At 42.2% G+C, this 14,194-nt stretch overlaps 1 protein-coding gene across 1 annotated transcript; it reads left to right on the top strand.

Annotated features, from left to right (window-relative positions):
- Positions 1–4,672: 4,672 nt before the first annotated feature.
- On the top strand, positions 4,673–7,051 carry LOC127000944 (uncharacterized). Its single transcript, XM_050865120.1, has 2 exons — positions 4,673–4,679; positions 6,231–7,051. The coding sequence occupies exons 1-2, from the start codon at positions 4,673–4,675 to the stop codon at positions 7,049–7,051; spliced, it is 828 nt and encodes a 275-aa protein (XP_050721077.1).
- Positions 7,052–14,194: the final 7,143 nt, after the last annotated feature.

Genomic DNA, 14,194 nt, shown 5'->3' with positions numbered 1-14,194 from the left:
AGAGAGAGAGAGAGAGAGACAAAAAATGAGAAAACGAAAGATAAAATAAAAAAAAGAAAAATTGCATAGATGAGAACTGATCAGAGAGAGAGAGACAGACAGACAGACAGACAGACAGGTAAAAAAATGAGAAAACGAAAGATAAAATAAAGAAAAAGAAAAATTGCATAGATGAGAACTGGTCAGAGAGAGAGAGAGAGAGAGAGAGAAAGCGGTGTTGACTCTCTCCCAACGCCATGAAAGGGGAGGAGGTTGCCGCCTTTCGAGGGTGTCACTGAGGCTGTTCACGAGTGTTTGTTCTCTCTCTCTCTCTCTCTCTCTCGCTCTCGCTCTATCTACTTTAGAGTCTTGATCAACAAAAGAATGATTCATGGATTCTTTCACATCTCTCTCTCTCTCTCTCTCTCTCTCTCTCTCTCTCTCTCTCTCCACCCTTTCCTACGTCTCCTCCACTCCTTCTTTCCCTCCCCCTCCTTTCCCTATATCCCTCCCTTACCTTTCTTTCCCTTCCTTTCCTCTACTCATTCGATACTTCCCTCCCTCTCTCCCTCCCTCTCTCTTGCTGATCTTTTCCTCTCCCTCTTCCTCCCTCCCAACCCCTTTCTAACTCTCTTATCTCTCCTTCTTGTACCCATCCTTCCCTCCCTCATTCACTCACTTTCTTCTCTTCCTGCTGACCTTCCCTCCGTTTCCTCTTCCTCCTTACCTCCCTCCCTCCTTCCCTCTCCCTCTCCCTCTCTCCCTCCTTGATCCCTTACATTCTCTTTTTGGAAACTTTTTACGCAGGAACTAAAGTCTTTATTCAATTCCTCGCCTGATTTTTCTTCTCTTTCTCCTCGCCTCGTGTTGTCTCTGTCTTCTCTGTTTGTCTTCCTTTCCTCCTCTGTTGTTTGTTGGTCTTTTTGTTGTTTTGGTTTTGTTTAGGTTATTGTTTTTTTCCGTGTTTATTGCTGTTGTTCTCTCTCTCTCTCTCTCTCTCTCTCTCTCTCTCTCTCTCTCTCTCTCTCTCTCTCTCTCTCTCTCCCCTTCTGTAAATCCCAGTTCCTCCCATTTTACATACACACACACACACACACACACACACACACACACACACACACACACACACACGTGGCCAAAGGTGACTCGAGATTCGCTGATTGAACACGAAAAGGTAGAGAGAGAGAGAGAGAGAGAGAGAGAGAGAGAGAGAGAGAGAGAGTCGTCGTCGTCTCTCTCTCTCTCTCTCTCTCTCTCTCTCTCTCTCTCTCTCAGGTGTAACGATTAAATGATTTACGTGAAGATTAATACATGAGAGAGAGAGAGAGAGAGAGAGAGAGAGAGAGGTTTTTGTTCCTTTTATGTGCGTTGAGGTCACTTTAGTGTGTGTTTGTTTGTGTGTACGTGTGTGTGTGTGTGTGTGTGTGTGTGTGTGTGTGTGTGTGTGTGTGTGTGTGTGTGTGTGTGTGTGTGTGTGTGTGTGTGTGTGTGTGTGTGTGTGTGTGTGTGTGAGGAAGTGAAAGAGACAGACAGACGGGCAAACACACACACACACACACACACACACACACACACACACACACACACACACACACACACACACACCAGACACACACATAAACCATTTTCTTCTTCTCTCCCTCTCTCCCTCCCTTTCCTCTCCTTCCCTCCCTCCTCCTTCCCTTCATCCCTCCCTCTCCCCTTCTTCCAGCACTTACACCAAACTTTCCTCCTCTTCCTCCCTTCTTCCTCCTCCAACACAAACAGAACACCATTTTCTCCTCCTTCTCTTCATTCTTCTCTTCTTCCTCCTTCCACGCACATAAAATTCCCTCCATTCCTATTTTTTCACTTTTTTTCCTCTTCTCGTTTCTCTCTTTTTCTTCTCTTTCTTACATTCACTCATACTACACTCCTTCTTTACTTCCTCTTTTCTTTTCTTTTTATCTTCATTCATTATCTGCTTTTTTTCCTCTCCTTTTTCTCCTCCTGTTTCTTTTCTTCATCCAAACTGCTCTTCATTTTCCCATTCCTTGTTTTTCTTCTTTTATCCTCTTCCTCCTTATCACACACACACACACACACACACACACACACACACACACACACACACACACACACAATCATTTCCTTTCCTTTTCCTCTTTCTCTTCTTCTTTCTCCTCTTTCATTACTCACAGATCGCTTAAAATACTCTCTCTCTCTCTCTCTCTCTCTCTCTCTCTCTCTCTCTCTCTCTCTCTCTCTCTCTCTCTCTCAAACACAAACTCTCCTCCTCCTTCTACTCACTCTCCTCCTCACTCTCCTCCCTCTCCTCCTCACTCTCCTCCCCCTCCTCCTCCTCCTCCTCCTCCTCTTCCTCTTCCTCAGCTCCTCTTGGTACTCTTCCCTTTAACCAGTTCTTCCCTTCACAGTACACTCCTACCTTCGTTCCCTCTTCCTTACCTTAATCCCCCTCCTCCTACCCATTCCTCCCTTCTTTCTCTTACCCTGTACATCAACCTCTTGTCTTCCCTTTCCCTCCCTTTCTTCTGCTTTTATTTTCCCTTAATTCTCTCTCCTTATCCTTTTTTTCTCTCTCCTATATTTTATTTCCTTTTCCTTCATTCTCTTCCCTTGCTTTTCCTTCCCTTGTCTTATGCTTCCAACTTTTCCTCTATTACCTTTTCTTTGTACCTATCACAATCTTCGCCATTTTTATTTTATCTGTTCCTCCCTCTTTCTTTCCCTTTCCTTCTCTTCTCTTCTCTTTTTTTCTTCTTTCATCGCTTTTTTTCGTCTCCTTTCCCTTTCCTTTCTTTCGCTTCTCTTTTTCCTCGTTCTGTCTCTTCCCTTCCCTTCCCTTCTCCTCTCAGCCCTTACCTTCCCCCTCCCTTCTCTTCCCTTTCGTTCTTTTCACTTCCCTTCCCTTCCCTCCCCTCCCCTCCCCTTCCCTCCCCTTCTCCCTTCATCTTCCATTTCCTAATTACTCGCAATCACACGACGTACTGTATTCAATTCCCTTGCTAACACACACACACACACACACACACACACAGACACACCCCTACGCACTTAATACTAAATTTGGTCCATATTTCAGAGAGAAGAGAAGAGGTCGAGAGAGGAAGTGACGTGGTAAGTACTGACTCGTGTTTTTTTATTTCAAGTTCTTTATTTACGTCATTTATTAGTATTTATTTTCATTTATCACCAACACAAAAAAATAATCGCAACTTCTAAAGCGTTTTCCGCCTTCGTTGACTTCCATTTTCTTTTGTTTCGTATTTACATTTTCCATTTCTACTTTTTTAAATTTTTTGTTTTGTCTTTATTTATTTATGTTTATCTCTTCCCTTCTCTCCTCCTTTATTTTTTTTTCCATTTTCTTCCTTTCTCTTTCCTTTCCTTCTCTTCTTCTCTCATCTCTTCTCCCTGTGTCCTTTCCCTTTCTGTCAATTTCTGTTTCTCTCCATCTTAATATCTTTTTTATCTCTATTTCTTTATATTAATTTATTTTTATCTATTTATCTATCAATTTGTTTCTATCTGATCTCTATCAAGTTATGTTCCTATCTCTCTTTATCAATTTCTATATCTATTCTTATTTATTTTTTACGTTTTATTAGTTCGTGTTCTCTCAATTCTTGCGTATTAAAAACTTGTGCTCAAAGAAGATAGAAGGAGAAAAAGAAAAGGAGAAAGAGAAGAAGAGGAAGGGTAATCATAACTGGAGAGAGGAGGAGGAGGAGGAGGAGGAGGAGGAGGAGGAGGGAGAAAAAGAAAAAATGAGAAAATCAACGGAAGCAGAAAAAAATAAACAGAATGAAAGCGACGAATGCATTTTTTTTGTTTGTTTTTTTACTTGTTTGTTTTCCTGGTGTATATTTTTTTCTTTCTAGCTTTTCTTTTTTTTTCGTTGTTCTTTTTCCCTTCGTTCCTTTTTTTCTTCTCTGTTATGCCCCGATTTTCTCATTTCTTTCCCCTTTCCTTCCAATTTCTTTGTTTTATCACGTCATTCGCTCGCTCTTTACTGCCTCACATGCGGAAGGAGGAGAAAGAAAAGAAGAAGGGAGAGGAGGGAGAGAGGAGGAAGAAAGAGAAGGATAGAGAGTGAGAATGAGGAGAAGGGAGAGGAGGGAGAGGAGGAAGAAAGAGAAGGATAGAACTTGTCAGAAGGAAGGAAAGGAGGAAGAGGAGGAGGAAGAAGAAAACGAAGAAAAGAAGAAAAAAAGAAAAACGAGGAGGAAAAGAAAAGGAAGATTTGGAAAGGGAAAGGAGAAGAAGAAGAAGAAGAAAAAAGAGAAAGGGGAAAGAAGGAGGAGAAAGATGAAGGGGAAAGGAGGAGGAGGAAGAAAAAAATGGGTGAAGGAGATGGAGGAGGAGAAGGAGGAGAAGGAGAAGGAGGAGGAGGAGGAGGAGGAGGAGGAGGAGGAGGAAGCACATCGGAAGAGAAACAGAAGGATGTGAAGACGTACATGACCAATGAAATAAATAATAAAAGAAAATGGGATGGAGCTCGTGTGTGTGTGTGTGTGTGTGTGTGTGTGTGTGTGTGCGTGTCGGAGTCATGTATGCGTGTCATTTGTTTTTCCATCATGCATTTGAAAGCAAGAATACACACGCACATGAAACACACACACACACACACACACACACACACACACACACACACACACACACACACACACATGTTCAGCCGTGACAAGTAGGAATGACAAGTAAAAAAAAAAGAAAATTAATACAATACCATTTTTTTTCTCCTTTTTTTTTTTCTCTAAAACTTGACGTTGCATTTGAGTGACTGACAGACGCCCAAACTGGTTTTTTTTATTATTATTTTACTCTTTTTCTTTTTTTATTAGAGAGAGAGAGAGAGAGAGAGAGAGAGAGAGAGAGAGAGAGAGAGAGAGAGAGAGAGAGAGAGAGAGAGAGAGAGAGAGAGAGAGAGAGAGAGAGAGAGAGAGAGAGAGAGAGAGAGAGAGAGAGAGAGAGAGAGAAAATTACTTTGTTATAATCCTAAGTGCATTTTAAGAGTGTTCTCGAATATATTCTTTATATCAGTTCTTATTTCTACTGGTATTATTTTTTATATTTACTTTCTTTTTCTTATTATTATTATTATCTTCTCATTCTTTCTTATTCTCTTCTCATTCTTTCTTATTCTCTTCTTTCTACTGTCTTTCGTTATAATTATTGTTTTTGTTGCTATTATTACGTTTTATTTTCATTATCATTACTATTCTTTTCATTATAATTCTTTTGTTTCTGGTAATTACTCAGTTTCTTCCCTTATTCTGTTCCTTCTGTCACATTCTTTAGTCTCTTCCTCCTCCTCTTTCTCGTCCTTACCTCTCATTTCTTCCTCCTCAATATCCTCCTCCTCCTCATCATCATTTTTCTCATTTTCTCTTTAATTTCCTCTTCTTAGTATATATTTTTTCCTTCATTCGTCATCATCATCATTTGTTTTAGTCCTGCAATCTTAAGAGGAACAATACTATTACCCGCATTATTTTTTTCTTTAATGTTTTTCGTGTTCTGCTTTGTCCGCCTCTTAGTCTTTCGCCCCTCACAGCACCTCCACGTTCCTTTACCTGCTCTTCACGTTCCTTTACCTGCACTCCACTTGAAACACTTGAAACACTTTAATATGCTTAAATACATAATTGAAAAGTTTTGTATTAATTATTTACATAAGCATCCCATAGGAAGCAAAGCTTTTGGGGAAAAACAGGATTTTTATACAGCGTAACGTGTACCGTTAAACGAGTAAATACTCCTCAACCAACCCAGTGCCTAGTGCTTAGGCACGTATGTACGAAGGAGTTATAGTAGATAAATACATCTACACATAAAGATAGGTGTTATCAATCATTTTCACCTGAAAAAAAGATGATATTAATAATAATAACAATAATAATAATAATAATAATAATAATAATAATAATAATAATAATAATGTCCTTTTATTATTATTATTTATTATTATTCCTTTACCCGCACTCCACGTTCCTTTACCCGTACTCCACGTTCCTTTACCCGCACTCCACGTTCCTTTACCCGCACTCCACGTTCCTTTACCCGCACTCCACGTTCCTTTACCCGCACTCCCAATAGCTCAACTTATTACCTACTCTCACAACACCTTCAACCCCCATCACCTATTCTCCCAACACCTCCTGTCGTCTACTAAACTCCACTCCCAACACCTTCGCCCCCCATCACCTGCACTCCCAACACCTTCGCCCCCCATCACCTGCACTCCCAAGACCTTCGCCCCCCATCACCTGCACTCCCAAGACCTTCGCCCCCCATCACCTGCACTCCCAAGACCTTCGCCCCCCATCACCTGCACTCCCAACACCTTCGCCCCCCATCACCTGCACTCCCAACACCTTCGCCCCCCATCACCTGCACTCCCAACACCTTCGCCCCCCATCACCTGCACTCCCAAGACCTTCGCCCCCCATCACCTGCACTCCCAAGACCTTCGCCCCCCATCACCTGCACTCCCAACACCTTCGCCCCCCCTCACCGGCCCGCCCAACTCCTTCCTTCCCCCATCACCTGCACTCCCAACACCTTCGCCCCCATCACCTGCACTCCCAACACCTTCTGCCCCCATCACCTGCACTCCCAAGACCTTCGCCCCCATCACCTGCACTCCCAAGACCTTCCCCCATCACCTGCACTCCCAAGACCTTCGCCCCCCATCACCTGCACTCCCAACACCTTCGCCCCCCATCACCTGCACTCCCAACACCTTCGCCCCCCATCACCTGCACTCCCAAGACCTTCGCCCCCCATCACCTGCACTCCCAACACCTTCGCGCCCCATCACCTGCACTCCCAAGACCTTCGCCCCCCATCACCTGCACTCCCAAGACCTTCGCCCCCCATCACCTGCACTCCCAAGACCTTCGCCCCCCATCACCTGCACTCCCAACACCTTCGCCCCCCATCACCTGCACTCCCAACACCTTCGCCCCCCATCACCTGCACTCCCAACACCTTCGCCCCTCCTTACCTGCACTCTCGACACCTGTTCCTCATTACTCATTTACCCTTCAACCCTTTTTTGCAATGGTAATAACACCCTAACCCAGTGTTTATCTATCCTCTATGCATTTGCCCTTTTTTTATTTACTCCCACTTACTCCTTTTTACTTTAACATTCCAATTACACTATTAGGTCTTTATTTCCCCTTTTTACTCAAATAAACACCTCTTTTATATACCCTTGAAACTCTCCGTCTCATACGTACTTTTATCATGCTTCCGACCCTTTGATAACCTCTCTTCGGGCGGGCGTTTAACTGATGAGGAGTAAAAACGGGTCGGTGTGTGTTGAGGGCACCTGAGACGCCGCGGGGGACGTGTGTGTTTTACCTGGCCCGCCGTGAACACCTGCGACCCTCATTTGGCCACTCCTTTGATGGGGCGTGATTAGCTCAGGTGAGAGGGAGGAAGCGAGGGAGAGGGAGGGTGAGAGTGAGAGAGAGAAAGGAAGAAAGAAAGAAGGAGAGAGAGAGAGAGAGAGAACAAAAGAGAAAAATGTGAAGAAAACGAAGAATATTGCATAGATGATAAATGAGAGAGAGAGAGAGAGAGAGAGAGAGAGAGAACAAAAGAGAAAAATGTGAAGAAAACGAAGAATATTGCATAGATGATAAATGAGAGAGAGAGAGAGAGAGAGAAAAGAAAGAAAATGCATAACTAGACAAAGAGAGAGAGAAAACAAAAGAAAACTTTAAAGAAATACAAGAAAATACAATAAAATAAATGAAAAATGGACAAAGAGAGATAAAGACAGGGAACGAAAGGAAAATATGAAGAGAAGGAAGAAAGTGAATGGAAGATAAATTACTAAAGAAGAGAGAGAGAGAGAGAGAGACCAAAAGGTAGCCAGGAAGAAAATATAAAGAAGAAATTTGCATAGATGATAAATGGACAGAGAGAGAGAGAGAGAGAGAGAGAGAGAGAGAGAGAGAGAGAGAGAGAGAGAGAGAGAGAGAGAGAGAGAGAGAGAGAGAGAGAGAGAGAGAGAGACTCGTATGGAAAAATCAACATGCATAAATGATTGATGGTTGAAGACAGACAGACAGACAGATAGACAGACAGACAGTTCGAGAGATTAACAGAAAACAAAACAAAAATATACACGTGATAGATAGGTGAAGGGGATCGAGAGAGAGAGAGAGAGAGAGAGAGAGAGAGAGAGAGAGAGAGAGAGAGAGAGAGAGAGTATTGACCTATTTTTTCTCCTGTCTTCTGTACCATGCAAGCCTTCCTACACACACACACACACACACACACACACACACACACACACACACACACACACACACACACACACACACACACGAAATAACACTACGATAATAAGGAGAAAATTACTGAAAAATAGATGTAATGGCAAGTTAATAGGCGCGTAACTCTCCTTTTTATCTCTTTACGAGTAGTAGTAGTAGTAGTAGTAGTAGTAGTAGTAGTAGTAGTTGTAGTGGTTGTTGTTGTTGTTGTTTTTGTTGTTGTTGTTGTTGTTGTTGTTGTTGTTCACTTTCCCTATTTTCGTCTTAACTTTTTTTTTCTCCCTCGCTTGATGAAAGACAACGAGGAATTTTTATCACCGCAAAAAATCAAATTGCTCCACCACCACCACCACCACCACCACCACCACCACCACCAAGCCAACTCCACTGATCCGTCACCACCACCGTAACCACGAAACGGTCACCACCACAATACCATGTCATCACCACCAACACCACCACTTCTACTACTACTGCTACTACTACTACTGCTACTATTACTACTACTGCTACTATTACTACTACTGCTACTACTACACTATCATCACCATTATCACCACTATTAACATCACCACCTCTACCCTCGCTACCACTACCATAGTCACCACCATCATATTCACCACCATCATCACCATCACCACCACTACCATCATTACCACTCCCACAGCTACTTCTTTCCTCACCACCTTCACTACCACCACCACCATCATCACCATCATCACCACAACGTTTTTAGTCATTACCAAACAAACATTTCAATACCATCTTCACCACCACTGTAAGAATCATCACCCACATTTTTTTATATCATCATTTTTTGCCAATCCATTCATCACCATTCTCATCACCATTTGAACCTTTGAGATCAACACAATTGCTATCTATTTATCAATCACATTATTATTTTTTTTTTTTTGCATCTTAATTTTGCTTCACGATTAAGAAAGATACATATGCAGGAATCACACTTTTAACCTCCTCTTCCTCCTCCTCCTCCTCCTCCTCTATGACTGACAACTCAAACACATAAATTTTGAAGGTTTGAATAATGCTTGTTTATTATTTGGTCATTTTTTTCCACTCTTTGCTAATACGGGGAATACCTTTGTGACACCTGAATTTTGTTATTTTCTGTCTGATAAATTAGCCAGACTAACGAAGGTAAATTTAGAGCAATCACGTACTAATCACGTAGTCATTTTTTACTGCAGTTAGCTTGGTACTTTTTTTTACTCTTCATATATGTGTGTGTGTGTGTGTGTGTGTGTGTGTGTGTGTGTGTGTGTGTGTGTTCTATATTAGGTAGATTAACGAAGGCAAATGTTAAGCAATGTTTCATCTTTAAACTATTTTGTATTTTTTTGTATATTTTTGTTAATTCGATTTTTTTTTTTTGGCATTTTTTCCGCTCGTCCCCCTCAATCATTCACCTCATCACCTCTTGTTGTTTTTTAGTTAGTCAATCCAGTGAAGACAAATGTACTGCAATTTCTCATCTATAACTTTTTCTTGTATTAAGTTTATTTTACCCATTTTTATATTTGTGACATTCCTACTTTTTCTCTCACGTCTATATTTTTTTTTTGCATTCGGTTTATTGTAATTACTTTTTTTATATTTGTTTACTTTTTTCCTACTTTCTTTCACATCATTACCTTTTTTTTTACATATATCAGGATTATTTGAGTTTTTTTTATTCGGTTTATTTTACTTTTTTTTTTTACTAGTTTACTTTTTTCTACTTTTTCTCTCACATCAGTAACTTAATTTTTGTATTCGATTTATTTTACTTAGTTTTATCTGTTTGCTTTTTCCTACTTTTTCTCTCACATCTATAGCTTTTTTTTTTGTATTCGATTTATTTTACTTAGTTTTATCTGTTTACTTTTTCCTATTTTTTCTCTCACATCTATAACTTTTTTTTTTTGTATTCGATTTATTTTACTTAGTTTTATCTGTTTACTTTTTCCTACTTTTTCTCACTCATTTACACTTGCTAGAAATAAATAGCTTTGTCACCTTGTTTTTTTTTCTTTTGTTTAGATCTGACTCATTATCATCACCACCGTCACCACCACCTCCACCACCACCAACAACAACTACACCAACACCACCAACACCAGCACACCACCACACCGCAAATGTTTCTCTGATTCACTAGAAGCTCACCACACACCACAACACCAGTCATTTACCACACAACACCACCACTGTCAGAATCACCACCTCCATCACCACGCATCACCACCACCACCACCACCACCACTCGGCAGCTGTTAGAATCCTCACCACAACCAAACTTAACACCACTGTCTGAATCACCACATTTATACGCTGCTCACCACCACCACCACCACCACCGAAACTATCAACGCCACAACAATCACCACAAGAAAAGTAATGTTGCTCAAGTCACTGCACTTACATTTCTGACCCTACTATTTTTATCTACTACTACTACTACTACTACTACTTCAAATTATAACCAACACACTCATAACACGACCAATACTAGAACCTCCTCAGTCACACCACCACCACCACCACCATCACCACCACCACCACCACAATAACTATAATATCATCTCCACCACCACGGCGTTACTAAGACACAGACAGAGATCGACACATAACACATAACACACTAGAACAAATGTATTCCTGTATTCCTGACCTCATAACCTAACCTCACGTAACCCATCATTGCCCATAACGTATTCATGTCTATAACGTAACCTTGCGATAACGTATTCCAGGCCATAGCGTTCTCTTGCCTGCCATAAGGTGTCCACGCATATCGTATCTCTGTTGTAACATATCACTGCTAGCAACGTATTTTTCCCTCACTAATCTAACTTCACAACCTGTATTTGCTCTATCGTAACCTTGCCTATAACGTAACCTTCCTATAACGTAACCTTGCCTATAACGTAACCTTGCTGTAACGTATTTTTGCCTCCCTAACCTAACCTCACAAGCAGGTCTTAAGCGTCGCCTGAGAGCAACCCCGCGCCAGTAACCAAGAATTTTGACCCCAGTATAGGAACATCTTTTGGGGGGTGTTCGGAAGGTGAATTTAGAGCAATCGCGTTCAAATCATATATTCTTTTTGGGTTTAGATCGGTTTTTAGTACTTTTTCTTACTCATTCACTCATTCACTGACTCATTCATCTCCTCACACTTGTTTTTTTTCTCGAATTAGATTAAGAAAGTAAAATTGTGGTAATCTCACATTTTTTAAACTTTTTTTTTGTATTTTAAGTTCCATCGATTTTTTGGTACTTATTTTACTTATCATACTCACTTCTAGAATTCTTATCACTGCATCGTACCCTCATAGCCACTTCAAAGTCATTATAATACCGTAGTCTGTCCATAATCCTGCTCTCTTTGCCCCACGTAACCATGAGCTAAGAGTTGAAGCGAGACAACGAAGAAATTAGGAAAAAAATGGTAGAAACACGGAAACAACTTCGCGTGTTTGTTCTCTTAACCTCGTGACAACCAGAACACAAAAAAATGATGGACAGTAACACACACACACACACACACACACACACACACACACACACACACATATGACCTCTCTGTTGGCCACTCTTCTATGCTGTTTTTTTTTTTTTTTAAGGGCAGTGATTAGCGGGCTTTTTTTTCCTTTCAATTATTTTTTCACCCTCTGAGCTGCTTCCTTTACTCTAACACACGCACACACACACACACACGCACACGCACACGCACACACGCACACACACACACGCACACGTACCTTGCCCAGGGCGGCGAGGGGCCCGGGGGTCCGATTAAGGGCCCTCATGGCGCCTCCTGAAGTCCCGTTGAGGTCTCTTGGGCGGCGGCGGCGGCGGTGCTGGTGGAGTCGGTGGCGGCGGCGGCGGCGGAGGTGGTGGTGGTGGTGGAGGTGGTGGCGGCCGTGGCGGCGTGCGAGCGAGGACTGAGCGTGGCTGAGGCTCCGGCCCGCCATCACGTCCCTTATATAGCCTGCCTCTCCCCCCCCCTCCTCCTCCTCCTCCTCCTCGTCTTCCTCCTCCTCCTCTTTCTCCTCCCTTGTCCCTTGTCTCAAACCCCCTTATTTCTCTGTCCTCTTCTTCTTCCTCCTCTTTTCCTTTCTACTCCATGCTCCTCTTTCTCCCCCTGCTCCTTTTCCTCCTTTTCTTTTCCCTACTTTATCTACAGTGACCCCCGCTTCTGTGTCCTCTCTTTGTCACATTTATCTCCTCCTCCTCCTCCTCCTCCACCTCTCAGCATCCTCCTCGTTTTGCTCCTCCCCTCTCTTCTTTCTCTTGCTCCTTTTTCCCTTCCTCCTTTTCTTACTCTACCTCTTCCTCCTCCTCCTCCTCTGTACTACACTCTTTTGGTTGCCACTCTCTACCTGTCCGTCTGTTATCAGTTCCACGCGTGACATGACCTCCCCAACTCCATTTCTTACTCATAAACGTCACTTGAATATCTTCCGCCTCTATCCGTTCCCTAATCCATGGCGAGTCTGTGGATCCATATAAACAGTCGGTCAGTTGCTAGTAAACGCATCATTCACGTGTAGGTTGTGCCCGTACGCCCGTAATACATGAAGTGCTTCGAAATACCCGGTTTGCCAAGATGATTAGAACTGAACTTTATATAGCCGAAGAGCACTGACAGTATAGCGATGTTCAAGACCACATAGTACATTTTCACTGCATATATACTTAGCTGTCCCCCAAACAACTATCGACCAGTCTTCCTTGGTCTGTATTGCCATCTCCCTATGACAAACTTTTATGGTTCTGTCTAGTAATGATTTTGTTTTTTTTACAATATCCCGAATGTCTTCCCGCGCCTGTATATTCCACCTTCATATGACTAACTTTTTTTTTTTTGATGAGGGGAGTATCAGTCAAATTATCACTAGGCTCATGAAACTACCTACAACAACTCCCACAAAAGACTCACCAAATGTGGGTCTGTAGGCCCCGATATGGTTGTGAATACAGGTCTCTGATACGCGTTCACGGTGCAGAAGCCTTATCAAAACTATCACTAGGCTCAGGAGACTACCCAAGAAAGTATCCACACACAACCTCTACAAAACCCTTATCAAACGTGGGTGTGTGGGTGTGCGCCGATATAGTTGAGGATATGGAGCTCTGACATTCGCATTCATTGTACAGAAGCCTTGTCAAACTATCACTAGGCTCAGGAAACTACCCAAGGAAGTACCCACAACAGTCTCTACGAAAGCCTTACCAAATATGGGTGTGTGTGTTGGCCCCGATATGGTTGAAATTATGGAGCTCTGACATTCGCATTCATTATACAGAAGCCTTGTCAAACTATCACTTTTTTTCTTTTTTTCTTTATTACAGCAGAGGAAACCGCTCAAGGGCCAAAAATATTAAACAATAATGAGAGAAAAAAAGCCCGCTACTCACTCCTCCCACAAAAGAGTCAAGAGGAGTGGCCGAAAGATAGGTCAATTTCGGGAGGAGAGGTGTCCTGATACCCTCCTCTTGGTTCATAAAACAACCCAAGGAAATACCCACAACAACCTCTACGAAACCCTTATCATATGTGAGTCTGTAAGCCTCGAAATGTTTGAAAATATGGACCGTAATCATGTTTTTTTAGTCTTCAATGAATTTTAACTTCCCACCCACGTTTGGCAGCATCTGGAAGCCGTAGACAGAACCAAACCCACTCCGGAAGATTGAATTGAGCTAAAGTAATAATGTAAGGAAATAACGTTAAGTAGTTTTTCTTTCCGACACTCGGCTCCGTAACGTTCAGATCAATCCTTACGAGTCATTATAGCCATTAACGAAGATTACGGTGAAGACGAAGAATGATGGATATGAGCACTACTGAGTTCAGAAGATTACTCAGCGTGAATGGTTTACACAACTCGGCACCTTTTTTTCCACTGCCT

The sequence above is a fragment of the Eriocheir sinensis genome, chromosome 19, assembly GCF_024679095.1.
Source record: "Eriocheir sinensis breed Jianghai 21 chromosome 19, ASM2467909v1, whole genome shotgun sequence".
In the NCBI taxonomy this organism is placed as follows: Eukaryota; Metazoa; Arthropoda; class Malacostraca; order Decapoda; family Varunidae; genus Eriocheir; species Eriocheir sinensis.
Note: the sequence above shows the minus strand (reverse complement) of the source record. Positions and strands in the feature narration are given on the sequence as shown.